Source organism: Mustela nivalis, assembly GCF_964662115.1.
Source record: "Mustela nivalis genome assembly, chromosome: 7".
NCBI lineage: Eukaryota > Metazoa > Chordata > Mammalia > Carnivora > Mustelidae > Mustela > Mustela nivalis.
In genome coordinates, this window is record NC_139026.1 from 439,409 (window position 1) to 467,370 (window position 27,962).

General features: G+C 54.8%; 1 protein-coding gene across 1 annotated transcript in view; it reads right to left on the reverse strand.

The window, feature by feature from the left end:
* Window positions 1-2,609: 2,609 nt before the first annotated feature.
* The window catches only part of MOV10L1 (Mov10 like RNA helicase 1), a 61,456-nt gene continuing 36,103 nt past the window's right edge, over window positions 2,610-27,962 (reverse strand). Inside the window, exons 14-27 of the mRNA XM_082739415.1 lie at window positions 25,460-25,518; window positions 24,930-25,027; window positions 16,303-16,411; window positions 15,670-15,848; window positions 15,055-15,201; window positions 14,099-14,220; window positions 13,173-13,272; window positions 12,200-12,364; window positions 8,745-8,918; window positions 4,894-5,043; window positions 3,996-4,103; window positions 3,265-3,402; window positions 3,084-3,175; window positions 2,610-2,728 (exon numbers count right to left, since the gene is read on the reverse strand). Of these exons, the coding sequence (XP_082595541.1) occupies window positions 2,641-2,728; window positions 3,084-3,175; window positions 3,265-3,402; window positions 3,996-4,103; window positions 4,894-5,043; window positions 8,745-8,918; window positions 12,200-12,364; window positions 13,173-13,272; window positions 14,099-14,220; window positions 15,055-15,201; window positions 15,670-15,848; window positions 16,303-16,411; window positions 24,930-25,027; window positions 25,460-25,518 (1,729 nt within the window). The 3' untranslated portion in view covers window positions 2,610-2,640. The remainder of the gene's footprint in view (window positions 2,729-3,083; window positions 3,176-3,264; window positions 3,403-3,995; window positions 4,104-4,893; window positions 5,044-8,744; window positions 8,919-12,199; window positions 12,365-13,172; window positions 13,273-14,098; window positions 14,221-15,054; window positions 15,202-15,669; window positions 15,849-16,302; window positions 16,412-24,929; window positions 25,028-25,459; window positions 25,519-27,962) is intronic.

Below are 27,962 nucleotides of genomic sequence, written 5' to 3' on the forward strand. Positions count from 1 at the left end.
AGCGTGGCCATTCAGCGGGTGGGAGAGCAAAGGTGGAACACATCGTGTGAGCTCGGCCACCAGTGGCTCCCCCGCCAGGCCTTTCTGGGGGCCCTCCTGGTCCCTGCTTGCTGTCCGAGAAGGCTTGCCCTCCAACACTCGCTCTGGAGAGGACACAGAGCATGGGGGTGGGGTGGGGGACAGACGGGAGGACAAAGGTCATGTGAAGAGAGCACAGTGGGGTTTCAGCCAAGAGAGGGGCAGGGGACCTGGCCCACGGAGACCCTAGCCGCTGCCGCATGAAGCTGCGGAGGGTGCCTGCCCCGAGGCCACTGTGCCCGAGGCCAAGAGCAGACGTTCCTCGAAGCAGCAAGGACAGGATTTTCTCACATCTTGACAGCGACTTCATCACCCGGCTGACCCACAATGCCAGGCGTGAGGCATCTGCAGTCAGTGGAGTCCTGTCCTCAAGCATGGGGGTCAGTATGGGTTCTGGGCTGGGCCAACGGAGCCTCAGTGTCCCCATCTGAACCCAGGAAGGCCTCTTGTGTTGGCAGCGGTGACAAAGCGCTCGTTAGTGCCCTGGGGAGCGGGGGTGGGGTCAGTGTCACAGGGTGCACTAGGGTCCTGGGGTGGGGGCCCTCTCTGCCTTGTCCTTCCCCACCATGCCCCTGTCCTCTGGAGGACCCACAGGAAGTCCTCTAGGACAGCACCAGGCGGCGACTCTGGCCAGGCCGTTAGGTTTGTGTCAGGAACTGCTTGCACTCGCTTTCCTTCCTGCCTGCCACCAGCCCCTCCTCCCCCGCCTCGCCCACCACACTGGCTGGTGGGGACAGTGGGGAGGGCATGGGTCCTTGCACAGGCCCAGGGGCCAAGGACGGCCTGCGCAGACAGGGAGCCCTGTGCCCCGCCGAGCCCAGAGGCCACAGCTCTCCTGCTGCCACTGTCACCTGAAGTTCTTGGTGACTTCACGCCTGGTGACCGTTTGTACCTGAGGTCTGCCGCCCCACGAGGCCAGCGAGCACAGAATTCCCGGGACCCACCTGAGGTTCCCAGCCCTTCGCTCTGTCAGGCCCTGGCTGCTTCTGCGGGGCGGTTGTCCAAGGCCCAGAGAAGGGGACTGGGCCCCATGTGCCCGCCACGTCCCCTTTAGCCACTCGGCAGCACAAGCAGCACGGGTCAGGAGCCTGTGCACCCACAGCCCCTTTCTGTGACGGCCCTGGGCAGCACCGTGGGCCCGGAAATGCCCCAGGTCAATTCCAGGACAAGTCACCAGTGCCCCCGAGGCCTTGCTTCTGCTCCCTCCCTGTGGAGATGGCCCTGGGGGCACAGAGCTAGCCGGTCCATGACTCACACCAGCTGCCTTCCAAGTGCGTGACACCCCTCCCAGCTCTCCCACAGCTGTCAAGAAGCGAGTGTGCCGGGCGGCTTCTGGTCACGCGACCCCCAGCCCTAAGCAACATTTGCTCTTGGCGCACTCAGGAGCATGGAGGGTTCCAGAACCACCACCACTTAGCAGCTCCCAGGGTGCCTTCCCCAGGGCCTGGGCCAAAGCTGGGGAAAGACACGCAGAGCCCTGCTGAGTGCTCGACATGTCCAGACCCTGGGTGTGAACAGGGGTCTTCTGGGCCCCGCAGGCACGTGAACCGCGCCCGCAGAACCCCGTGTCTGCACACGTTGGGGGACCTGCCTAGAGCCCAGACCAGCAGACAGAGGAGGTTCCCACCTGCCCAGAAAGGGCCGATGCCACGAGGCAGTCTCCCGAGCTGTGAAATGGGGCCCACCAGAGTGGAGGTGAGCACCCCAAGAAGGCCTAGCCTGGAGCCCGCGCTGCTGGCCACTGGTGGCAAAGACTCAGGGACTTGCTGGCCTGGGCAGGGTGGCTGAGTGGGGTCCACACCACCCCGTGGCTCCCTTGTCATGTCTGGTGCCACATGCTTCATCCTCAGAGCCGCCGGCCTCAAGTCCTGAGGGGCGGGGAGGGCTCTGCCTGGGCCTCCACACTCCGCATGCAGCCCGCCACCCTGGCTGCCTTCCTGGAGGAAGCAGTCATGGGTTCCAAACACATGTGGGGACCCAGAGCCTCAGTGAGGAGCACTGCAGCCACACAGGGCCGCGTGTCTGGGCAGCGGCCTGTCTTCCCGTGGAATCAAGAGCCTCCGTGCCCCAGGTTCTGCTTCTCGTGGTTGGTGAAGCTGTGCCTGGGCGTCTCCCCGCCCAGGGCTTGACTGGCCCCCACGCAGGCTGCTGCAGCTTCTTCCCGCCCCACCGAGGGCACAGCCGGAGACAAGGCCCCTTTACTGGGCGCCTGGGTATCCCGCCCCGCACGCCTGGTGCTGTTCACAGAGAACAAGTCCCCAGCCAGCCCTCCCTGGAAACCGGTCCCCGAGGATGTGCAGAGACGGCCCCCCAGCTGCTCCACGGTTCCAGGGGAGGAGGATGCTGACCCCACTTCTGTGTGGCCGCCCATCCCCACGTGGAGCCCCCGCAGAGGCCCTGGGCTTTACGCGGCTGATGCTGGCCCAAGGGGCTGGAGAACGCATGGCAGCCCGCGGGGGTCAGAGGCCACGTGAAAGCATACTGGCCTCCCAGCGTCCAGTGTGCCTGGAGGTGGAAAGCCACGCTGGGTGTCCCATGTGAGCATTTATTTGGGTGACGGGTTCAGGTACCCGCCCGGCGGCAGGAAAGGGCTGGTGCAGAGAACAGCAGGCTCTGTCTGACCCCACGGGTCCCACGCTCCTGGCTGAGGCTGGGACACAAGGCACGTGGCAGGGTTCCCAGCCCAGAAGGGAGGACAGCAGATGTCTGGGATGCCTCACCCGTTGGGGCTGGGGACCTGGTCCTGGGGGGCCCTCTGACCCCGGCTCTGTGGGGTGCGGGAAGGACAGGTCCCGGGTCTTATCACAGCTACAGGTAGGGGAAGGGGAGGGAGCCAGTGAGCTGGGTTCCCCGCAGCAGCTCAGGGTTGGGTCCTGGGGGCCACCAAAGTAGGGCTTGGGGCTGAGGCCTCTTTCCGTGGCCCCAAGCGTCACCCCGGGACTGCACCGAGGAGGAGGAGAGGGCGGTGGGCTGTAGGGCAGGGCAGGAAGAGGAGCGGAGCTCACTTTGGCAGGGACTGCAGTTCCGGAGGGAGATTGCAGCCGGTGTAGACGCCATTGGTGATGCTGTATTCCAGTAAAGCACCGAAACAGGGATCCTGCCGAAACAGCAGAGCGCCAGGCCTCAAAGCCCAAGCTGTCCGAGGGGCACCCTGTCCCCATGCCCTGCCCTCCTCAGGTGACTCACTCTGACCAGAACGTGAGGGTTTCCCAGCACGATTAGCAAGGCTTTGGGTCTGGTGATTGCAACATTGAATCTTTTTGAGTTGGACAAGAATCCCAAAAAGTATCTATCATCTTCAAATCTATCTTCATTTGACCGTACCTAAAAAAGACACAAAGACAATAATGGTATCCTAAGTTTGGCATGGAAAGAAATACGGTATTTTAAAGCATTTAAAAATATTAGACATTAGTGTAACTCCATTTTTGGTTAAAAAAGGAGACAACCAGCACCGCGGGGAGAGCCTCACAAGACCGTCTCCCGGTCTCTGGGTGCAGGTCCCTCTAACCCACCCGCACTCCCTGCCTTATCTCAGTCAAGAGAGTCTGACAGGGAAACAGAGTCGTGAGGATTCGGGCTGGTGCTCCCCGGGCAGTGGCCGAGCCGCTGGGGCCTTCGTGGGCGGCGGCCGTCTCCCACTCGGCCCCTCCGTCCCCGTCCCCTTCTCTTTCAGCGCCCTGGGCCGCCTCCGCCAGCGCGTCTCCCTCTGCTTCCCGGATCACTGTGCTTTCATCGTGTGTGGGTGGCTGAGTTTCTGAGGCGCTCCCACACCTGCCGGAGCACCCCACCCTGGAGAGGCTTCCCCGCGCTAGGAAAGGGCCTCCGGCCCGTTCTACGGGGAGGTACCAAGAACCCGACAGACGTTGGGCGGCCTCGGACACACCGCCACCCCCACTGAGAGCAGGAGCACCTACGGTGGAGATGATGACGGCCAGATACTCCTGCCCTTGAAACTCCTCCACCGATCCAACCTTTATGTCTGTGAGATCAACATTGCGCAGAAGAATTTTGATTTTTTCCACCTTTGAAGCAGATAAAATGAAACTTTACAAATCTGACCATTTCTTTATACATTTAAGCATAAGCCCAATATTAACCAATATGCAATACTGCTTTTCAATTCCAAACCCTATTTCATCTGGGTGACGGGAGCACGGATTCTGATTTCAGACCCAGTGCACTAGGGGAAAGGGGACGGCGTGTTTCTGGAGCGCAGCTTGTCTCCCCGTGGTGCGCAGTAAGGAGGGCGGAGGCGCACGGGCCAGCTGCTCTGCGGACGGGGTCATCTCCATGGGGACAGCGGAGGGACCTTCGGCCCGGCAGAGCCGAGTGGCTGGACAGAGACCTGGAAACAGTCTTTGTACAGCCACCGCAGGAAGGCAGGGGCCGTGTCTCTGGGAGGCATGAGCTCCTGGAGCAGGGGACTAGCCGTGGCATGGAAACAGGACCCTGCACTGTGTGTCTAGAGACAAGGCTCTCCAGTGGGTCTTGGCAAAAGAAAAGCCAATTTGAAACCCTGGAGGAAAGCATACAGTACAGGAGAAAGCTCGGCATAAGGGAAGCTTCTGTTCCCTGGGGGGCTTGGCAGGTGGCCCCTCGCCCGCCAGCATCCGGAACCCCACCCCGCCAGGGTCTGAGCACCAGGACTCCGGCGGTGGGGTGCAGGGCCGGCCAGCAAGAGCCCCCTGCTGGGCGCGGACGCAGGTACCGTGGCTGTGGAAGGACTCCGTGCCAGGTAGAGGAGCGTGTCTCCACCCTCCTTCCTGACTCCGGGACCAAGGACGCTCCAAGGAGCGGTGGGCAGGTCCACACCTGCTTCCGGTAGGGCGTGATCACACCAATGTCACTGGCGGACACCCGGCTGGAGAGGCTCCTGGCCAGCAGGCAGCAGTAGCGCAGGACCTGGACCGCCTCGGCAGCATTGAACCAGGACGGGCTCCTCCCTTCGCGAGCTTCGCTGCCCTGAGGTAATCAGAGGACAAGGAAAGGGGACAAGCATCAGGACACCTCACGTCCTCAACACATGCTTGCGAAGGGGGCTCTGAGCCAGGAGGGAGCGAGGCTGGCGTTGGGAGTATGGCATGATCGAGACCGAGACCACCCCACCGTTCCAGTGGCAGCAGTGGAGAGACGCACCACGGCCCCAAAAGGAGCCCAGAGAGGGGCTGCTTGGGGGCGGTGTGTCATTTTCTGCAACAGGAGTGGGCGGTCAGCGAGGCGTGCGCCGACACAGCCACATGCAGGAGAGCATGCTAGGACAGGGAAAGGGGACCGGGGGCCGAGGGGGCAGGGCTCAGAGCAGACTGTGCGGCCTGCAGAGGCAGCTGGCCGGCTGGGTCAGCTCAGCAGGGGCCAAGCACAGCCCTGCCACGGACCAGCCAGGTGACCATGTACCCAGGGTCCCACTCCCCCCCCCCCCCCCAACTAGGATTGGGCCCGCTCAGGCCACCAGCAAAGAGGACAGGCAGCAAACCAACAAGAACATGGAGGTGTTCAGCATCACTAATTGGGGAGACACAGATCAAAAGTCCAAGATCCCACCTCACACACACACGGCTACTACAGAAAAAATGAAACAGGTGTTGGGGGGGGTGTGGAGGAACCGGAGCCCCTGGACACGGCGGATGGGAGCCTAAGTTGTACAACCACCGTTGAAACCAGTGTGGAGGGTCCTCAAAACCTTAATCCCCCAAATTCGTTCTGACCAGCAATTCCACTTCAGGGAAACACCCAAAGGAAGCGAGAGCCGGCTTCAGAGAGACACTGTCCACCGGTACTCAGAGCAGCGTTACTCACAACAGCCAAAACGTCCCCTGCCGGAGGAAGGGACAGACAAAATGCGGCCCATGGGCGTCGTGGACTAGTCCTCGGCCTTGAAAAGGAAGGAGCAGCGGACACCTGCCAGGACCTGGGGGACCCCCGAGGACACGGTGCTGAGTGAGACCAGCCAGACACAGAAGGACAAGTCCTGGCCTCACTTCTAGGAGGCACCGCGGGGGTCAGACCCGGGGACAGTCGACGGTGGGGCTGGGGAGGGGGCGCGCTCTCTCTCTCAAAGAAGTAAAATCGTAAAAAGAGAAAAAAAGTATATGGAACTTAAATCCCTCAAACAGAGATTGGGGGTTGGGGGACATCCTTAGAACACCCGCCAAACCGGACACACATTTGGCCATAAGTTTTTTTTAAGAAAGATCTTATTATTTATTTGACAGAAAGACAGCAAGAGAGGGAGAAGCAGGCACTCCACTGAGCGGGCCAGGACCCTGGGAACACAACGTGGGCTGAAGGCAGATGCCCAATGACAGCCACCCTGGTGCCCCAGCCATACATTTTTAAAAGCAAAGAATTTCCAGGCCTTAGTTCCTGATCAGAACCTAATAAAAACAGAAATAAAAAAAGAGGTAAAAAGCATTCTTGGCCACTTGGGCATTAAGAAAAATGCTTCTCTATAACCCTTGGATCAAAAAAGAAAATAAAAACCAAGTTATAAAGGTCCAGAAAGTCACGAGAGAAGGGTCTCTCAGCAGACACATGGGGAACGAGAAAGCTACAGGATGGCATCCCTGGTGCCTTCCTAACTAAGAGGACGAGGATATGGGAATGAAGTGCCCGTCTCTCCGGAATTACAACAAAGAAAAATAAGGCAGGCGGTAAGGGGCCGCTTAAAGAGAAAGCTGAAATTCAGGAACGGAACAAAGAGAGGACGGACGTAAGTCCAAAGCTGGTTCTTTTTCAGTTAGACCAGGGGTTGCCACATCTTACTTGTAAAGGGCCAGACAGTAGCTCAGGCTTACCGGGGCTTTGCTGACCTACTCAACTCTACCGTAGGACGAAGAAGTCAGACATCAGCCACATGTCCACTGTGGTGCAGGCTTCCAACTCTCCTTTACCAGGACAAGACCACAGCGGCCTTGGTGGTCCCTCCTCGGGCCGCCCTGGGGTTCAGCCCCACAACATCCACACAGCACACCCTACTGAGCTTCCTCTGCTGGTGAGTCAGACGGACAGAGGTCCTTCTAGAACCTCCTCAGGGGAAGGTGTGAGTCAAAGGAACTCCCATGAGGGGGTACTTGCCAGGGAGATGTCTGACGTTGTGTCCGAGGAACTGGGAGTGTCCCGCCGGAGCCCAGTGAGCCAGGGCCAGGCCTCGCTGGCAATCCTGAGGCCAGTAAACTGGTGATAAGACCCTTTTGCTCCCACGAAGGGCGCAGACCATGTTCTCCGCAGCCCAGCCCCAGAGCCCTGGTCCCCACTTTGCATTCAGGGCATGGAGTGGAGTTTGGGACACAGGCCCTTAAAAAGTCCTTACTAAAAAAAAAAATCCCTTACTAAATGAACAAATGTTTCTGGACTTTGTTTCACTGACCTATAGGTTTTTTTGTTGTTGTTTTGAGTCTAAAAGTATGCTTTCATGTGCTACAGTTTGCAGTATGTTATCTAGCTGGCTTAGTATCTCCTACATTTTTTGCACACTTACAACACATTTATACATTTACAATCACTCTCTTGTGAAAAAACCCACATGGCCTCTACGTGGGTCGCATTAACGTGCGCGTTACTACGGGCAGGATGATACTGGGGTCTCTGTTCAGGGGCGCTACGTGCCCTCTCGCTCCACGCACTCGGCTCCAGTTTCCAACGCCGCGGCTCACTCTGCTGAGGCTGGTTTCTGGACGGGCCCAGAGAGACGGCTGCTGTCCTGCTCCGTCTCCTGGCTTTACTGGTCTACAGGAAAGCTTCTGAGGACGGACAGAGCAGGAGCGGAGTGTTCCTGGGAGAAGACCGCAGCCCACGGGGCCTCGTGCTGAGAGCTCCGAGTCGGGAGGTACCGGTCTCCCCACAGAATCCCTCGCCTTGAGCTCTCTTCTGCCCAAAGGGCAGGCATTCCACAGCTGCACCCCAACACGCAACTACCTGTCCAGCTACTTCCGAGAGCAGGCAAACCCGGGGGCCCGAGGTGGCGTCGCCGTCCCCTGGGCCCATGTGCCTGAATGCAGGCTGCGCGGAGAGGGCAGACAGCACCCCGGGCGCACCCCAGGTCTAGCTCCTCCCGTCCGAGGGTCTGGGTGCAGCCCCGGTTCTGGATGACTGCGAGGGTGGTCAACTCAAGAGACGACTTCCGCGGCTGACAACCAGACTCCAACACACACACCGCTCTCAGGGCGCTCTTGTCATTTGCTGGGCTCCTGAGGACCAGGGAGCCCCCACACCGCTGAGGCCATGGTGAGTGAGGGGAGGCTCCCCCACCCCCCACGTTTACTCACTCAACTCCTGCACGAGGTGGCGGCCGCTCTTGCTGGGCACCGGAGTGCCTTGTATCCGGGAACCCCCGGCGCCGCTCACCGCCCCAGCCTCCCCTCACTGACGCGGCAGCTTTAATGCCCTCCCCGTAAACTCCTTCAGGGCGACATTCCGACGCCCACTTGGCCGGCAGCCTCCGGAGTCTGCTCCATACGTGGTCAGCTGCAGGGCCACAGGCCTTCCCTACCTCCGTACTCGTCCACCCCTGCACGGCCTTCGGCCCGCCGGCCACGGCTAAATGCTCCGTGAGCGCCCGGCCGGAACCAAACACACTCGGGGCGGCACAGCGCCGGGGGCTCGAGCGCTCGCTCCGCGGCTGGAGCCGAGCCAGGCCCTCCCAGGCCGCCCTCTGCACAACTCACCCTGACGCCATGGAAGATGAGGGGGAAGCCTTTCTTTGGTAACTTCTCCCAGCCGAGCAGGGAGGTGACCACCGAGGGGTCCGCGCACACTTCCAGCTCCTTGTGGTAGAAGAGCCTGGACGGCAGCGCCAGCAGAGCCGGGTGCGACCTGTAGTTCTTCACGAGCTTGGTCACCTGCCGAGAGAGGGCCGGCGGCAGGCCCAGAGCCAAGTCGGCACACGCGGGGCGCATGTCTGTCCAAGAGAAAAACGCTGAGGACCCCCTCAGACTGCGGCCCCAGGGCTCCCCCTCCCCCGCTGGTCACCTGCCACCGCATCTGGGAGCTCATGTGTCTCCAGTGGCTTTTCGAACTATCAGTTGCAGGTGTGCGACGTAACGACTCCACACGTGACTCTGCGTGTCACGACCCCCCCCCCCCGCCGTGACCATCCGTGCGTTCTCTGTATTTAAGAGCCTGTTTGGCTCATCGTTTTGTTTCTTAAATTCCACATACGAGTGAAATCATGCGGTGTTCATCTTCCTCTTACTCCACTTAGCGTTGTTTTCTCTAGATCCGTCCACCTCACTGCGAACGGCAGGATTCCATTTTTGACGGCTGCGTAATAGCCCACTGCACAGACACACCACATCCTCCTCACCCAGTCATTTCTCAGCGGACACTTGGGTCAGAGCATCTGTGGCCAGGGACTGGGCTGGCAGGTCGGGCGCTGCCTGGGCCCAGGAGCCTCGTGGGTGGCAGCTGCTTGGGCACTGGGGGACTTTGCAGCCAGGCCCCCAGGCAGGGCGGGCAAAGAACGCGGTCTGCTCCGGGTCCAGACTGCCCTGGGCCTCCCCAGCTGGGCCACGGGGCCCCAGGAAGAATCGTCCCAGGCCAGGCCGGCCCCAGGTGGGGAGGCTGGGGGGGGGGCCGGGAGCAGTCGTGCGGGGGACACACAGGCTCCCCCAGCCCCGGAGCTGTTGCTGTGGCGGTGGGCACGTGGTCTGCCGCACGTGGGAGAGCAGTCCTCTCACTCCGCAGCTGACTGGAAGCTACAGATGTCCGTGTTGCAGCCCAAGCTGGCCCTCTGTGCATCCCGTGTCCGTCAGTCTGACAGATCCTCCTGCCCACCCGGCCCTGAATCCAGCCGTGGCTGTCCCAGGGTCTCTGTTCCATGCCCCCAGACGCAGACCCTGGGAGTCCACTGCGTTCTCCAGGGAGCTGCAGGCGCCCTCCCCCCTTAGGTTCTTCCTGATCCGCAGGCTGGAAAACGCCGAGGTTCTGAGTCTGACCGGCCGTCCTTACTCCGCTCCCCACAGCTCCCTACCCCCTTGTCTTACTTGGCTCAAGACTCCTCAACACCGTCCCCCCCCCCCCGTGGCTTCCCGATCTCCGGGGCCACCACGGCCTCCCGCCTCCCCAGCCTGGTTCCCTGAGCTGTAGCCCCACGGCTGCTGCGCCCAGGCCTTGGGGACTCGGGCCATGCTGCCCTGCTTGCACAGATGCAGGGGAGGCTCCTGGGCACAGGCAGGAAGGCAGCTGTGGGGCCTGCTGGCATCCATGGGGCTTTGCACGATGCCCGGTGGTCCCTGCTGCTGTGAGGGCTGCAGCTGTGGTGGGGGCTCTGACAATGAGGCTGACCCACGTCGGGTGCCACTGGCAGTGCCTGCCGACGGATGCACCGAGCGCCCGGGCCTGGCTCCCTGCCGGCCACCAGGGCGCCCCGACCCCCACTGGGCTCTGCACTGATGCCGGGTATGAAACCTGTTTCCTCCGTCCCAGGATTTTAACGTCCACCACCTGACTGGAACGCACTGTCCCTGACAGAGCTCCTGCCCCGGGAGACGCATCTGGACGGCAAAGCTCCTGAGAACGACGGGTTTGCTGAGAAGCAAGTGCTCTGGAGCTGGGGTCTCTGAGCCCACAGGCAGGCTGACGGGCCGTGTTTTCCCAGAAGAGGTGGAGATCCGGGAAGAGAAGAGAGAGCTGCTCAGATGGTCTCCTGGGTCCAGACAGCTGAGCGGCCTTCCTCGCTGGAAGGGCCAGGTTGCATTCACTGTCCTGTGGCCCTGGCCTTTACACAAACCCACGAAGCCTGGTCTCAGCTCGGGTGTAGGTGGCCATTGGTCCTTGGGCCATGAGGCCACGGTGGCCAAGAACACAGCCCCTGGGACCCACAGCCAACTTGAAGCCCTGCTGGGATCTTGCAGAGGGATCTTGCCACCAGCACAGGGAGCAAGAACCATTCACGTTCTGCCTCCAGCTGGCCTAGGGCACCCCTCAGTACAAGGCGTCCTCCCCTACTGCTGGGGTGAGGACCCGGTAGGCCCCACAACTCTTCTGCTGATGGCAGCAGTGTCAACTCAGTCACTACAGCGTGTCCAATCTCCAAGATGCTAATCAAAACCCCAAACTCAATTTAGCACCTTAGCTTCTCATTCCCCAAACCAGGCCCTGCATTAGCTTATGGGGTGCCGGGGAGAGAGGTCCTCCGCCCCAGATACCTGCTGTGGCTTCCGGGCCTCTGGGGAGAAAGCAGGTGTGGGGTACTCAGGCCGAGGCAGCCCTGCCTCCCCGTTTGACCTGTGCCTGTGCCAGAGGCTGAGGCTCCCGCCTGAAGGAGGCTGGCACACAGCGCATCCCACTTTGCTGGAGGCCTCCCCTTCCTCCAGCTCCAGCAGCCCTGGGGACATGGGTGCTGGGTAGCCTGCAGGGGCAGGGGGCTCTCCGCTGCCCCGTCTCGGCCAGCACAAGTTCACCACCTGCTCACCCAGCACCCCCAGCTCCCACACGCCCTCTGGCCTCCTCCATTCTCCAGTGGGTAAAGGGCCTGAGGACCGACAGCCTGACATGGGTCTCAAGGTATTTCTAGGAAAATCTGCCCAGGATCACTGCCTCTCGTTTCTGTTCACTGCTAAAGTTTCGAAGGAGCGCTGCTTGTTTTCGTAGCGGAGGCACTGAGAGACCACGCCACTTGGTTCATCTTACCGAGGGGCCCCGAGACCCACGGTTCCAGGGCTCTAGTGTGTCAGGGGCTGTGGTGGGCTAAAATGCAGACTGCAAAGCCCATCCCTCAAAGTGGTCGCAGTGGGGCTGAGGAAGGACTCTGCAGATTAGCCAGCAGACCGGCCCCACGGGAGAGCACGGGGCCTTGTCCTTCAGATGACAAGTTAGAAGGCTCTTTCCTGTTTCCCCGTCAACCCCGATTTCACTGCTACTGTGTTTGGCCCCACAGAACCTCTGCCCTCGGGCTCGGATGGGACTGCCTGGAACTGCGGATCCCTGCGGGCCTGCGAAGCGCCCGTCTGAGCGGCTGGGACAGAGTGCTGGCCAACGTCCCCTCTGGAATGGGAGGGGGAGTGTGAGTTCTCTGCCCCCCTCCCTCCCCCGGGCGCAGCGCAGTGTAGGCAGGAGCAGAGCCCGGCTGCAGGGGTGGCAGGACTGCGGGGGCCACAGGGACGGGGATCCGCGTGCTTACCAGCAGGGGGTTGTAGGCGCCGCACGCCCCAAAAGCTTTTTCGTCCCGTAGGTACACCTGCCGGGACATCAGTCTCTCCAACATAGAGACGCTCAGCCCATAGGCCATGGCGAGTCTGGACTTAATGACGGGTCCGAGCTGCATGGGGTCTCCGGCAAGGACAATCTGCAGCACATGAATGGGCAGCCACGCTAGAGCAGGGGACGTTGGTCCCACACGCTCACCGCCACAGCCAGGGGAGGCCCAGGACACAGGTGTGGGGGCCCCGGGCAGGCAACAGCCCAGCCTCCCGCCTTCTGATGGCCGACTGAGGGTCCCTGAGTGCAGGCTGGAGGGCAGCAGAGACTCAGACCGGCCGGGCAGCCTCTGCCCCAGTCATCTGAGCGCGTGCCGCACCCTAACCCTCCTGGACGCTGCCTTTGCCCGCCCGTCCTGCCAGCTCCTGGCCCACGTGGCAGCCAAACCAGATGTGCTCCCTGCTCGGTCTCTGTGCCACCCCTGCACGTGACACTTGGAATGGGAGGAGGCCGGTGTCTGGGGGCCAGAAGCTGGAGCGGTCCCGCAAGGACACACGTGTGCTGAGAGCAGGCTAAGGAGAGCTTAAGAGGACCCCAGGCCATGCCCAGGGTGAGCACTGAGGAGGCAGCAGGTGTGAGTGGGAGAAGCGCCAAAGCATCAGCCTAGGGTAACGGGGGTCAGCAGCGAGGGGCAGGGGAGGGGCGGAGTGGTCAGTCCCCAGGCGGCAAGCCAGGGCCGTGCCTGCAGGTCCCCACCCAGCTGCACAGAAGCTCTTAGTGCTGTTTGAAAAGCGAATCCAAAGGCAGAGCGGCCCTTCCCTGTCCTCGAGGTGTGAGATACGGGACCCAACCCAAGGCCCAGCTTCAGAGCCTCTGGGTCCTTAGCACGACACCCGAGCCTGTCACCCACTCTGGGGCTGTTCTGGGCAGAGAGCCGCGAAGCAGACAGGCCTTACCTGGCCGTCGGCGTCGGAAACCAGCCCCAGTGGAATAAGGCATTCTGGCTCACTCGCCTGTCCTGCTTCGTCCACAAACACGTGTGTAAAATGTCCGACTCTAAAGCCAAAGATGTTCTCAATGGTCATTTCTGTCAAGCAACAGCCAACACACACTGCATGGCCACATCTGCCCCCGCCCCTGGCAGGCTGGCCCAGAAAGTGGGACCGTCTGGTCTGGATGAACTACAGGTCGCCGGCACCGGGGACTCTGGATGCGGGGTCAGTCGTGTTTTTAAGTGGCCTCCGAGACAGACAGGGTGAGCGGTGGGAGTACGCAGTAATGGGAGACTGTGCGGGCAGGCCTGTGAGGGGCCCCATCGGAGCAGATGCTCTTCCCGTTTGAGGCCTGGCTGGGACACAGCTCGACTGCCCACAAACCATGTGATCCTGGGCAGGTCGTGGTGCCTCTGTGCCTCAGTTTCCCCGACTTGGTGGATGTGAGAACAGGATGAGCTTGTCCATCGGAGCGATGCCCCACCGGGAGTCGGATTACCACCCCACCACGACACCCATAGGTCCCTCCCTACGAAAGACGGGAAAAGCACACACTTCCATTCTTCTACCTCATGTCCCAATTCCTGATGAAGAAACTCAACGTTACATATCTTTCTTAGGATGTAAGCACTTGAGTTTTCAATTTTTAATAACTAGGTTAAAGTTATTTCTATCAGTTTACATGGGTCCGTGTTTACACCCTCTCAGCCTCGTGCAGCCCCAGCTCCCTGCTGGCTCCCCAACTGCTGGGTGGGGGTTCCGTCCTCACTCTCTGGGGTCTGGCCTGGCCCCCAGCCCCTGCCCTCATATCCTGCCCTGCACGGAAGCTGCACGAGGACAGCGACGCTACTTGTGTGGGTCCCCGCGGCCCGAGCCACAGCCATGCCCACCTCACACCTATCTGGTAGAAGAGCCCGGCGCTGCTGCACGTGGTGATGATGATCCTGAAGCGGGAAGCCTTCCAGATGTCCTCTCCGTCCTTGCAGTACGGCTTGAGGGCGTCGGCGACGGTCTGCGGGGAGGGGTGCGGCCAGCTCACTTTCCAAGTATTACCTTCAAGTGTTTCTTTCTTTCTTTCTTTTTTAAAATATTTATTTATTTGGCAGACAGAGATCACAAGTAGGCAGAGGGAGAGAGGGGGAAGCAGGCTCCCCACTAAGCAGAGAGCCCGATGCGCGGCTCGATCCCTGGACCCTGGGATCATGACCAGAGCTGAAGGCAGAGGCCTCAACCCACTGAGCCACCCAGGCGCCCCTCAAGTGTTTCTTTAAATTGGACATCATCACAAAGCTGAAGAGAGTTCTAAAACAGAATGCCCTGTTCCCACTTCTTAGTTCCAACTGTTTTCTTAAACCAGAATATTTTACAACTTCCTGTCAACTTATCCCATGTTCTACAGACTCCTCAGCCCCAAAGAGAGCACAAAATCCTGCAGATCTTTCTCCCAAAACAACTGTATACATTTCCTAGATACCGTTTCTTTTATTAAGCAAACCAAAAGCTTCTAATTTTCCTAAAGGAATATTTATAGATAAATCACTAAAACAGAGCCCAAAAGGAACAATACATTTGGGTATCAAATAAGAGAAAAACACCCGCATTCAATAAAGCGGAGAACGCCTAGGGCTCCTGGGTGGCTCAGGTCGTGGTCTCAGGGGCGTGAGATGGAGCCCGGAGCTGGGCTCAGCACTGGGTGGAGGATCCCCCGGAGACTCTCCGCCATCCCCTCCGCCTGCTCTAACCAAACACCCATGGGGAATGCCCGGCTCCCAGAGAACGGAGAATGCCGCTACCGTCAGGTGCGGGCGGGCGGGACCCGTCCACCCAGGCGGGCTGCGGCGCTCACCTCCTCGAACCTGCAGGTGGCATTGACGCGGACCATGGCGCCAGGCCGCAGCACCTGGCTGTCGTGCAGCCGCAGACACACGAGGTCGGCCGCACTGTTGGAGGGTGCACACACCAGTATCCGACTGTCCGGCAAAGCGTAGTATACCTTCGACCAGGACACAAGACACACAGGGGCATAAATGTCCACCTGTCCAGGGCCCATGCTCACGCCAGCCCCTTCTGTGCCTGAGGCCCAGCCGCGGACACACGCAGGGATGGTCCTGCCCCCTCACGTGCGTGCGCCAGCAAGACACGAGAGGATTTGAGACTTCTCTGTTCTCTGGGACCCTAACCTACTCCCCTCCAGGCCTCCAGGACCCTAACCTAACCACCCCCCTACCCCACACCGAGGCAGAGACGGCGTCAGATCGGCAGGCGCTCCAGAACGGTCGGCCACTCGGTAAAGACAGAGTCCTTTCTAAACCTATGGGATAAGCTTTGAAAATCCTACATATTCCCTTAAACACTGAAACAAACGTGGCCACCCATGAAATAACTGGGATTTTTTCAAGCTTGTCCTTACTTCCCGACGACACACGCGTGGCACTTGGCCGAGGCCGCTCCCTGGGGTTACCTGTAAGACAGCCTCTATAATTGTCACTGTCTTCCCGGTTCCAGGAGGTCCAAAAAGAATATACGGGAGCGGGCGACAGTCCCCACTCAGGATTCTTCTAACAGCTAACTTCTGGTTTTCGTTGAGCACGGGATTGAAAAATTCCTTTTCTCTCGCCCTGGGGACCTGCGCTTCGTTTACTGTATCCAAAGTGAGAACCAGTGTCAGGCAGAGGTCAAACACCTTGGCACGACAGGAGCACAGGTCAGCAGGGGCCGTCACGACGGCCACGATGTAGCCGGTCGGGTGCCCGCTACTGAGCTGTACTCCACTGGGCAGAGTCGGGAAAGTCAACTTCATCTCCTGAGAGCCGAGATGCGGCCACTCAGGACGTGTGCAGCATCGCCTAGCCCTGGGGTCTGAGACGCGGGCTGGGGGAGGCCTGCAGAAAGAGCCTGTAGTCACGTTCAAGTACTGAGACGTACCCTCACGTCACCACTCGGTATCCGGTCAGGACAGGAGTGTCCATCTCTCTGGTTGCAGCCCCCGCCCAGGTCCCAACTGGTTCCCTCTGGGCAGGAGGGAGTGTCTCGAGGGGCCTATCTTCCAGGCCAGGGTTCCCAAGGCTGCCCTGGCAGCCCTCACCATACGCACCCCGATGAGCTGACTTTTCCGCAAAGGCCGCCGGGCCCGGTGAGGCCTGGGCATCAGGCCGCCTCTCCTTGGCTGCAGGCTTGGTGTGGTCCTTCGTGGCTTTCCTAGTCTAGAGACAATCATGTAGAAAAACAGCCTTGAAAAAAAAAGGCTTTGTATCTACACCGGTTTAGAGAGTGACATAAACACCTGCCCACGTTCTCCGTGTTTTGTTTAACAACTGCATGGCTCATAGGTTTCAAAACGCAGCAAAAAAGATTTCTTTTTTGAATTCCCTTACAAAAGTTAACATGAACCCAGTAAATCCTGGTAACGACGCCAGATCAAAGGGTGACGCTTATCTGATACGGCATCTTTTCTCTTCCTGCATCCTTCCCAGTGCTCACCTACGAGGGGAAACCCATGTGGCTGAAGGCAAATCCTTGTCCCCTGCCCCCCAGGATCCCTGGGCAGAAGCCCTTCCTCCGCAGCGGGAATGAGCCCTGCCAGGAATGGCTCCGGGGAGCTTTGGCTCCGAGGGGACCGTTGTGTGCCTTTTGGGTGCCGCCAAGGGCCGGCAGGTCCTGGTCGGCCGCATTCCGCATCCTGCCCAAGAACTGGTCCTGTGGGTGTTTCAACACACCCGCTCTGGCCCGGACCGAGGGAAGTGGTTTCGGGCCTCCCGTGCCGCAGACCATGCTGTGGCCAACAGCTCCGCGCCCTCATCTGTGAGTGGTCACAGGCTCACTGTGTTCTGAGGATCTAGTTGGCGTTATTCAACTGTCGCACAGCAGCCCACCTAACACAATGACTTCTACAGGATAAATTCTAGAAGTGAAATTTCACAAAGTTCCTCGTTAAAAACGGTATGCATGCTGAGTTTTAGTCCAGAAGGTCACAGCTGTTTCCCTTCCCCGACGCTGAGTGTTCAGAGTGTCATGGGCACACGTTAACATGCACCATCTAAAGCACACAACTCGACAAGATGACCCAGGGACACACGCGACAGGCTAAACAGCCCTGCTGAGTCGACAAGATGCGGCTTCAGAACGCCCCCGCTGTCCAGGGCGCGGTTACCTTTCCCAGAACGTGCCGCACGTGAAGTCCAGATGGTGCACGTCCACCGTGGACTTCCGTAGCCGCTGGGAAGCCCATGGACACTGTCCCGTGCACGACAGCCGGCTGCTGTCACTGTGGAGAACCGTTGCACCCAAGCAACAGTGCCGTTCCTCTCTCCACTTGCACGTGGATGGCCCCGGGGCTGTGTCCGTGCTGGCCCCTACTGAGCGTGCTGTTGTGAACGTCTGCACACTAGCCCTTACGTGGACATGGGTCTTCTGTCTCTGGGGCCAGCGCCAGAAGGGACTGTATGGCCAGTGTGGGCCGAGACTTCTGGAGAAAATCTTTCAAACGCAGCTTGTGCAAGGCTCCAGTCACCGCACATGCTCACGACCCTTTGTCCAGTTGGTCCTTCTCATTTGTTTGGTAACTCTCATCCACATGTAGTGGTGGCTCACCATGGCTGTTCCCTAATGACGAATGCCGAACATCTTCCCATGGGATTTACTCACCATCTGTATACACGGCCCGACGACCGTTTGTCTTACGGGGGTGCAAAAGCGGTCCGCGTTCTGTAGAAGCTGTACTTGGCATTTTGAATCTGGATCTTTTCCGTGCTAGTGATCTGTGGTACGATCCCTCGTGATGCTGGGCCGCGGCCACAGTTCCCAGTCAGCCCGCGATCACGAGATGGACAGCCGAGACCCGGACAGCCCCACCGTCTTTCCGCTCGAGTACGGTGCGCGGTCCGTCACATGAGGTATTCGACGTTTGGTTATAAAGATGCTTCATATTAGCTTATTTTGCCCCAGTGTTCTGACCATATTTGAGGGTAGCTGGGCTAAGCTGCGGTGTCTGGTAGGTTAGGTGTGTTACGTCCATTTCCAACTGATGCTATTTTCAACTGGTGCCAGGTTTAACTGCATGTGACCCCGCTGTAAGCCAAGGGAGGCCTATATATTCTTTGGTGAAGTGTCTGTTCATGTCTCTGGTTCAGTTTTAAGAGTCTCATGGTCTAGCAATAAGCTGGCTTTTGTCTTAACCGTGTCTCTTGAACAGCAGAATGCTTCACTTTACTGGAGTCCAAATTTACCAATTTTTTATGAATCACATTTTTGGCATCACATCTAAAAACTCTATGCCTGACCTAAAGATATTAAGATTTTCCTCTTGGGCTGCCTGAGTGGCTCAGTTGGTTAAGCATCCTCCTCTTGGTCTCAGCTCAGGTCATGATCTCAGGATTGTGGGTGAGTCCCGCACTGGGCTCTGTGTTGGGCGTGGAGCCTGCTTAAGTTCCTCTCTATGGCTCCCCACCCTGCTTGCACTCTCAAAAATGAAAGATTCTTAAATGTTGTCTTCTAGAAGTTTGAGGTTTTAGGCTACGATCCGTTTTGTTTGTAGTTTAGGCAATAATCCACTTTGAATTACCTTTGTGAAGGCAGTGAGGTACAGAGCCGGGCACATACCCTCGCGTACAGACACCTCACTGCCCTGGTGCCTTTCGCTAAATTCTCCTTTCCCTACTCTGCTTGCCCTGCACCTCTGTAGAAAGTCAGTCATCCGAATCCATGTGGGTCCGTCTCTAGGCTTACATTTCATTCCACTGGAACAGGCTTATCTCGACAACAGTGCCGCACTGTCTTAATTATTGTACTTTGTGAAATGTTTCAAGATCGGGTACTGTGGGTTCTGAGTTTATTGTTGTTCTTCAGAGTTGTTCTGAGAAGTCTAGGCCTTTTGCATTTCCACTTACAAAAACATCTGCTACGATTTGACCGGACCAGCAGAGTTGAGAGGCTGCTCTGGGTCATCTGACACACCAACAGCTTCTCTCATCAGTGTTGTGAGGTCTCTAGTATAGTCTTGTACATCTTTTGTCAGATTTGTCCCTAATGTTGGGAACATTTGGACGCTACCTTGTATGGTGTTATAAATTCGATTCTGAGTACTTATGCCAGTAAATACACAAATTACTTCTGTATACCGACCTTATACCCTGTAAGCTTCTCACCTATTAGTTCCAAAGGCTTCTTTTTAGAGTCCATCAGATTTTACACATCAACAACACGGCTGCCTTTTATTTTTCTCGCCAAATTGCTGGTCTACAACCTCCCGCACAGTGTTAAACGTAAGTGGCAGGACAGGAAGTGCCCTGACTTTCACGGGAAAAGTACATTTTGTCACTCACTCTGTAGGTTTTTTGTAGGTGAAGGAAGTTCCCGTCCATTTCTAGTTTGCTAAAACTTTTTGATCAGGAATGGATGTTGGATTTTGTCAGATGCTTTTTTTTAAAAAAGATTTTATTTATCTATTTGACAGAAGAGAGAGAGAGATCACAAGTAGGCAGAGAGGCAGGCAGAGAGAGAGAGAGGGGGAAGCAGGCTCCCTGCTGAGCAGAGAGCCCGATGCGGGGCTCGATCCCAGGACCCTGAGATCATGACCTGAGCCGAAGGCAGAGGCTTAACTCACTGAGCCACTCAGGTGCCCCTGTCAGATGCTTTTTCTGTGTCTGCGGGTTTAGGTTTGTTCACAGGATGAATATCACGGACTGGGAGTTTGGAACGTTAAACCGGCCTCTCATTCCTGGTGCGAACCACCGTCCTCGTCTCTCATCTATATCCATACACACGTGCATGAGTTCTCTAGAAAAATGACCAACAGGATGTATGTATATATAGGTAAAAAGATTTATTGTAAGAGATTGGCTTACATGACTGCAGAGGCTGAGGAGTGTGAGGCCTGCCACGGGGAAGCTGGACACAGAGGGCAGGAAGAGATGGTCCCACCCACGGCAGCTGGGCTGGAGAAGTCCCTGGGAGCCTGCCTGCTCTGTTTAGGTCTCACAGGAGGGATGCCCCCCTACCCTGACCGGGGCACCCACCCACATGATCTCACCCACAAACAAGATATAACCAGGCGTCCAACAGCCCAGGGCCCAGGGCAGCGGACACAGCCCCCTTACCGCCCCGCACTGCTCACCTCGCTTCTGTCCCATCCGCAGAGGCCTAGTGAGTCCCATCTCTGCCTCCTCCGGGATTCTGGGAACTGGTGTCTTCATGCTTTCCCCTTATCGGTCTTGCTTGAGGTTGAGCAATTTCATTGATCTTCTCTGAGAATCAGCTTTTTGGGTTGGCTCACGGGTCCCTCCGCCGTTCTTCTGCATCCTGGAGTGCCGGTTTCTATGTCAGGGTCTCATTATTTGCTTTCCTTTCCTTGTTCTTATTTCTCTAGTGCTCTATGGAAGCAGCCGAGGTCACGGAGTTGAAACCCGTATCCCTCTTCACTTCGGGCACTCGGGGCCACGGACTCCAGAGCCCCCAGCAGCAGCGTCTGGCTTCTGGCAGGCTGCAGCATCACTTTCGTTTTGGCAGAAACATTTAAATTTCTTTATTGATTTCTTCTGTGATCTGGGGGTGACATATAAGTGTGTTTTCAGTTTCTCAACATTTGGGGATTTTCCAGAGATCTTCCTGCAATTGATTTCTAACTTGATTCTAAGTGGTTAGAGACTGTATTTTGTAGGACTTCAATCTCTTTTAACCTTGAGACTTCTTTTGTGGCCCCAAATAAAGTCTACAGTGGCGAATATTCTGTGTTTGCTTCTACACAAAGTGAACGTGTCCAGCTCTTTCTGGGCGGTGTGCTCTACAAACACGCCTCAGCGGTGACCGGTCACTGTGCCTGGCATGGGGGGAGGCGGACACTGCGGACAGTCACAGGGAGTCTGTCTGGTTCTCTCTGCTGCTTCATCAGCTTCCGTTTCATTCCTTCGAGACTGTTACTAGGTGCTTATGTATCTGAGACTGTGACACACGCCTGATGATCGTCTTTGTTACTGTGACATACTTACCCTGATCACCTGTGCTCGGAAACCTACTGACACTGACACAGCCCCTCTAGCTTTGTTTTGATTGCCTCTTTCTTCCATCTTTTACTTTTGACATATTTGTGTCTTTGTACTTAAAATGTGTTTCTTACAGGCAGCATATAGTTGGGTCTTTCCTTTTCACCCAGCCTGACCATCTCTCCTTCTTAATTGCCATGCTCAGCCCACGCACATGCATGTGGCTGCTGACAGCGACTAAACTCTCTTGTCCTGCTACTTGCTTTCTCTGTCTCAACTGTTCTAAGTACACAATTACAGCCAGAGACGTCAGCACCCCATCTACATCGATCGCTGTATAAGGGGGTAGGAAGTAAGTCAGGTTATGGTACAGTTGTCCGTGTGTCCCTCTTTTCTGCTTACCTTTGAAATAATTATTTTGTGGCTCCCTTGTATTTCCTTCGCTGGTCTAGCTCTTTATATTGCGATCTTCCTGGCTGCTCTACAGTTTAGAGCATGGATCTTCAACCGATCACACAGCGTAGGAAATGATACTCTTTCTCCCACTCCTGTTGCTGTTGCCACATATTTTAGATCTACACGCTACAAACTCTGTGATATGCTGTTACTATTTCAGCTTCAAAATGTCAATTATCTTTTAAAATTATGAGATTTTTATTGTGGTGAGATTTCACTTCAGATCTACCCTCTTAGCATTCTACTCTTTTGATTCTAGGAGTCTGAATTTTTTAGAGCTCTCATATGAAAGAAATCATGCAGCATGTGTCCTTCTGGGACTGGCTTATTTCTCTGAGTATAACGTCCTCCAGGTCCACCCATGTTGTTACATTTTAGGGGATTTCCTTCTTTTAAAAAAGTCAATTATATTTTAAAGAAACGTTTTTTAAAAGAAAAAGTTATTTTAACGTGTGAACTTATTTATAATTTCTGGTCCACCTCTTTCGTCTGGGCAGACCGTCATGCCCACTGGCACCATTTCCATGTGCTGAAGGTTCGTTGGTGGTATAGTGGTGAGCATAGCTGCCTTCCATGTGCTGAAGGGTTCTTGTGTTGCATGGCACAAGTCACCAAGTATCGGTCTCCCCCCATCCCTCAGCCCGAGCACATCTGAGGACGTTTTCACGTCTTCATTTCTGCAGTGTTTGCTGGGCGCGGTGTTCTGGGCCCACTGGTGTCTTCTGCCAGCACCATCAGCTACTCTGTAGCAATGAGACTTTTCTTGTTTCTAAGACTTGCTCTTTATAAGTGACTTTCAGGGATGTGACTGTCCTGTGCCTCCGTGCGGTCTTCTTCAGATCTCTTACACCTCGGGCCTGTCGGGGAGACTCCTGAATACGTAGGGGCTTATGGTTTTCATAACATCAGGAAAGTCTCTACTCACTATTTTTTCTGGTGTTTCATACACTTCCCTCTCTGGGATTCCAACTGCACGGATGTGAGCCTGCTAAAAAGTGTCCCACGGCTCACTGAAGTTTTTTTCTTTTTAATACACTTTATATTTTAGAGCCTTTAAAAAAACCGTTTTATTCTGTTTCATTCTGTCAAGTTTCTGTTAACTGTTCAAGTTCACTAGTCTTTCGGACTATAGTGTCTGGTCTGTTGTTAGTTGTCTATTTTTCATCTTAGGACATTGAAGTTTTTGTCTTTAAAAGAGAAATTTATCTTTTATTGTTTGTATCTCTGCTGAGCACGCTTTTGTGTTCCTCTCCCTTAACATCCTATGGAGTATAGTCATAGTAACTGTTTTAATGTCCTTTCCTGCTAATTGCTGTCACTGTGGTTTTTTGTTTTTTGTTTTATTTTTTTAGTTGATTTCAACTGACTGAAATTTCTTAAACAAGCTGTGTTTTTCAGTTTATTTCTGGATTAGGTACCAGACATTGTGAATTTTACACCTTGATGGGTGTGTATTTTTGTATTCCTGCAACGATCCTTGAATTTTGTTGTGGGATGTGGCTGCATTCCGTGGAGGCCACTCTCTGCCCGTCTGACGGTGAGGCAGCGGGCGGTGCAGGGCTATCTGCACTGCTCCAGCAACCCCCTCTGAGGACTCCAGTCGCTGCTCTGGGAGTTCTCTGGCTGTGGGAACAAACCATGCCCAGCACTGTGGGGACTCACGGTTCTTCTCTGCTCTTGGGGGTACTTTCCCAGGCTCAAGTCTTTTGACCCCAAGAGCTCCATCTTCCCTCCAGCCGTGCGCCCCATGCACTCCACCCGCCTCGTCCCTGCACTGTCAGGCGTGTCTACAACTCTGTAGACCGCAGGCCTCCGCCTTTCTGCTCCCCAGCCTGGGAACTCTGACGGCGCTGAGCTGGGGCAGTCACAGGGGCCACCTCAAGTCCTCCTCTCTCAGGAATCACTGCCCTTGGATATCTGATGTGCAAATGTCACCAACTGTTGTGCCATATGTTCTGTCTGATTTTAGATTATTTAAGGTAGGAAGGTAAATTCAGTCTCTCTAATTCCATTTTGGTTGATGTACGGAATGCCCTTGAGTTTATGTGCAACTTAGCTAATCCATAAGAAGGTAATGTTCTGCATTTAAAAATATTAAGATTCAGCTACTCAGGAACGTTATTCATACAAATAGCAACATTTCCCCCAACTCAAATCTCCCATCAGGATCACAAACCCTCCTTGAGAGTCAGGCCACGGAGTGGGCCAGAGAGTGAGGTGACGGAGACAGTCCGCAGAGGACACTGTGCTGCTCCAGTGAAGACTTCTTTCTACTTTTTGATCAGGTAAGAAATAAAGATAATTTTAATGGAAACTTTCTGCTGTTTCCTTCACAGAATTTTTTGTGAATATGCAAGGTATTCAAAAACTCTCTTTTTTTTGATTTTTGGAAAGAAGCTATAAAATGGTAAGAGAGTTTCTAATATATGTGCTGCCGAAGTGAGCATGGTAAAAGAGTTTCTAAATATTAGACATAATTAGAAATTTGTATTTATTATAAATTTAAACATGCTCAGAAAAAGCAAATTCCGGGGCACCCGGGGTGGCTCAGCGGGTGAAGCCTCTACCTATGGCTCAGGTCATGATCCCAGGGTCCTGGGATCGAGCCCCGCATCGGGCTCTCTGCTCAGCGGGGAGCGTGCTGCCTCCTCTCTCTCTGCCTGCTTGTGATCTCTGTCAAATAAATTAAAAAAAAAAAAAAAAAAAAAAAAAGCAAGTTCCAACAGCACAGCACCACAGACTAGAACCTCCCACAGACATGGAGAATTCTCCTCATTACTGGAAACACAATGATAAATAAAACCACTTCTGTTTCACTCATGAAAATAAACAGAACAGCCAGGACAAGAGCGGGCGCCTCACAGGTGCTATGTTACTATTCACAGAACTGGGTTGGAGAAGGAAAAAGTGACTATCTTCTTAAGGGTCATAAAGATCACAAATGTTAATGACGACCTGGTGGATATCGATTCACCCAGACATGCTCTGTGCAGTCTATCATTACACAAATCTGCGTGAGTGCATACAGAAAGCGTGGCATTTTCACATAGCACGATGAGCTCACACGAACAGACCCGGATCCGGGTCGTCCCCACCGACTCTCTGGGAGCCATCTCAGTCCTCTTTGTAGTTGCTCATCAACCTTCACACTAAATCCACAGTACAAATATCTTAGATTTATTTGAGTTGTGATTCTGGGCTACCTGTGAGCTACACTCCTCTAACATTCCACACAACTGAGAGCCAGTATGTTATCTATTTAAATATTTCAATGTCGTCATATTGATACCTTGATGGTGGGCTGTGCGTCATTCTTGGTGTCTTGTGCATGGTTCCAACTCCCTGCTACTTGGGGAGACTGTAAAACGACTTCTTCTGGGAACAGCACTTTACAAACAAGGTAAGAAGGTAGATATTAGTGAAAAACTTAAAAAAGATGAATACAGGCACCCTGTGTAATTCAAATCTATGCTTTCCTTTCCCTTCTGGCTTCTGTACATGGCTTCTGGGCTACAGCAGGACATCGCAACTGTGCATAGTTCGCAAGGCAGCCGTCCGCCCATCTGGAGCTACAACAGCGAGTTTATACTAAGAGAGGAAAAGCGCAGGCAATGACTTCATTTTCAACGGTTTAAACTATTTTCATGCAGTTGAAATATTAAGAAAATACTGAGACTTGCCAATAGGAAGAAAACTTTGGACTGCATAGTTTTACTTGTAATATATGACTGAAGACACCATGTTTTATGCCAAATTTTACATGAAGCTTATAAAAATACTCTGGGAAGATGTAACACTATTATTCCACAAAAAAAATACCTTTAACACCTAAGTGGATGACGTGTTCAAGTGCAAAGTGACACCGTCTGCTTGTGGTCCTGCCAGAGAGAGAACAACGTGACGTAACACACCTCCAGTTGGGGAGATCTCAAGTCTAGCACTGGTCATGGAAATCTCCTAAGGTAACCTGAGCCAACCTGCTACTGTAACCTTTACACAAAAATTGGAGTCCGAGCTCGCGCCGTTCTCACAGGCCCTGTGGGAGGCTGGAGCGCCAAGGGCTCACTTTACAGTGTGTGTCTGTACGCAACATTAGTAGGAGTTTTACAGAAAAACTTTAAACAGAGACATCCTTGTCTCAAGAGAGCAAGGACTCTTTCCTTTCTGGAAATATTTCTCTTTTAAAGATGAAAAGCACAACTAGAGGGAAAAAAAAAAAAAGAAATATGAGGCATTAGGGAAATATTAACACTACTACATCAACAGCAAACTAATTTTGATTGTAAAGATTTAAACTGGTGAAATTCACAACTGTTAAAAGATAAAACTGAGGCCCATTAATAATTTTTAAAAGTTTGGACAAAAACTGATTCCAACCAGGCAGCACCCAGCCAGCAGGTGGAAAGGGGTCCCGAGGAGTTGTGCAGAATGAAGGACCTTTACGGCTAGAAGGGAGTGGGCGCAGGGAAATTATCCCGGGTCAAACAGGGGGTGGGTTATCGCAAGCTCCTTTCCTTCAGGGGCAGGCAGGGGTCTGCTGGGCCGAACACCTCCCTGTCCTGACCAGGCAGGTCCCGGCTGACTGGCTGAAGATTCCGTTTCCGGGGGGACCCAGAACGGTAATTCCCTCCGGTGTGGTGACACGGGGCTTAGCATAAGCCACTCTGTTGTGGGTCTGCTGTTTTGTTTCTTAACACAACAAAAAGAATAAAAAGTGTAAAACCTCATCTTAAATGAAGCAAGACAAGGCCCAAAGTGCAAGCGAAGACAGACGTCTGTTTGGTAAGGGGCATCTGGCCTCCAACTAGGAAAGGTAGAAGCGCAGCTCCGTACTGGCTCAGAGTTCGGGCCATATACAGGTTTCTGGAAAATTCAGACTTGGGAGCTTAAACACCAAATGATTGTTTGGTGAGAGGTCGCCATCCGGACTCATCTGCACGGTATGGAATTGTGGGGGGTGGGGTGGGGGCGTGTGAAGCTGGAAAACCTGAGGGCACAAGCCCACCCCTCAGAGACCATCCCTTTAGGGTCCCAGGCGTGAAAGCTCCTGGTGACCTCACTCTGTTCCTTCAACGTAATCTTCAGCAAATACTAGCCTGGGATACAACAAAGTCCATCCAAGATGAGTAACAACCAGAATAGCACGTAAAGAGGATCACTTAAAGAGGAAGAAACTAGGGAAAGACTAAACGCCTCGTCCCCTTCCAGTGGGAGGCTTTCCAGCCTCTGTGCCTGGCTGACCAGGGCCATCTCACTCTTCCAGAGGGAAGGAAGGTTTCAAAATCTTTTAGAAGGCGAGGGGCACCTGGGTGGCTCATTCGGTTAAGTACCAAGCACTTGATTCTGGCTCAGGTCATGGTCTCAGGGTGGTGAGATCCAGACCTGCATCAGGCTTCACACTGGGTGTGAAGTCTCCTTGAGATTCTCTCCCCTTCTCCCCCCCTCCTCTGTCTCTCTAAAAGAAGTAAATCTCAAAAAAAAAAATCTTTTGAAAGGCACAACAAAGACTGGGACATGGACCAAGCGAACATGGTGCCCGTGTCAGCCTGCAGATCACTGCCTACTTCCCAGAAGCGTGGAAAACAGAAGCGGAGTAGTACTCAACAAGCCCCAGATACACAGTAAAGGAGGAATTCACCAAAATGAAAATAACAGTATGTTTTTCATTCTAGACATACAAGAAAGGTTTGATCTGACGTGAGCCAGTGGAAACACTTCATCCTACAAACAAGCTGGAGATGATGATAATCTCAAGAAATGCCAAAAGGGCAATGAGTCTAACAGCTTAAAACAGAAGGCGATGAATAATTTCCTAATTTGATTAATCTAAAGACTAGCAAAATACCGAGAGGTGAAGTCCCAAAGGTCTTTGCCCGGACATACGAAACAAACCACAGAGCTGGAAAACGGCGAGGGCACACACGGAACAGAAGAGTGGGAGTGAATGCTAGATAAGAATCCCAGAGGAGGACAAAGACTTGGAGGAAAAGAATGAAGAAAACTTCCCTAAGTACCAAGTATTGTTGAAAGGAGATCCCCAGCCGCAAAGATGCCTATTCTCCCTCCACGTCCGCATCTCTGTGGGGGAGGAGACGTATTTATTGCTTCACTATTTCTAACAGCCAACACTTGGGACCAGGTAACATGCACCTGGCACGAAACACCAAAATCACAAAGGAAGAAGTATCTTTTTTAAAATTTAATTTTATTTATTTACTTGACAGACAGAGATCACAAGCAGGCAGAGAGGCAGGCAGAGAGAGAGGAGGAAGCAGGCTCCCCGCTGAGCAGAGAGCCCGATGCGGGGCTTGATCCCAGGACC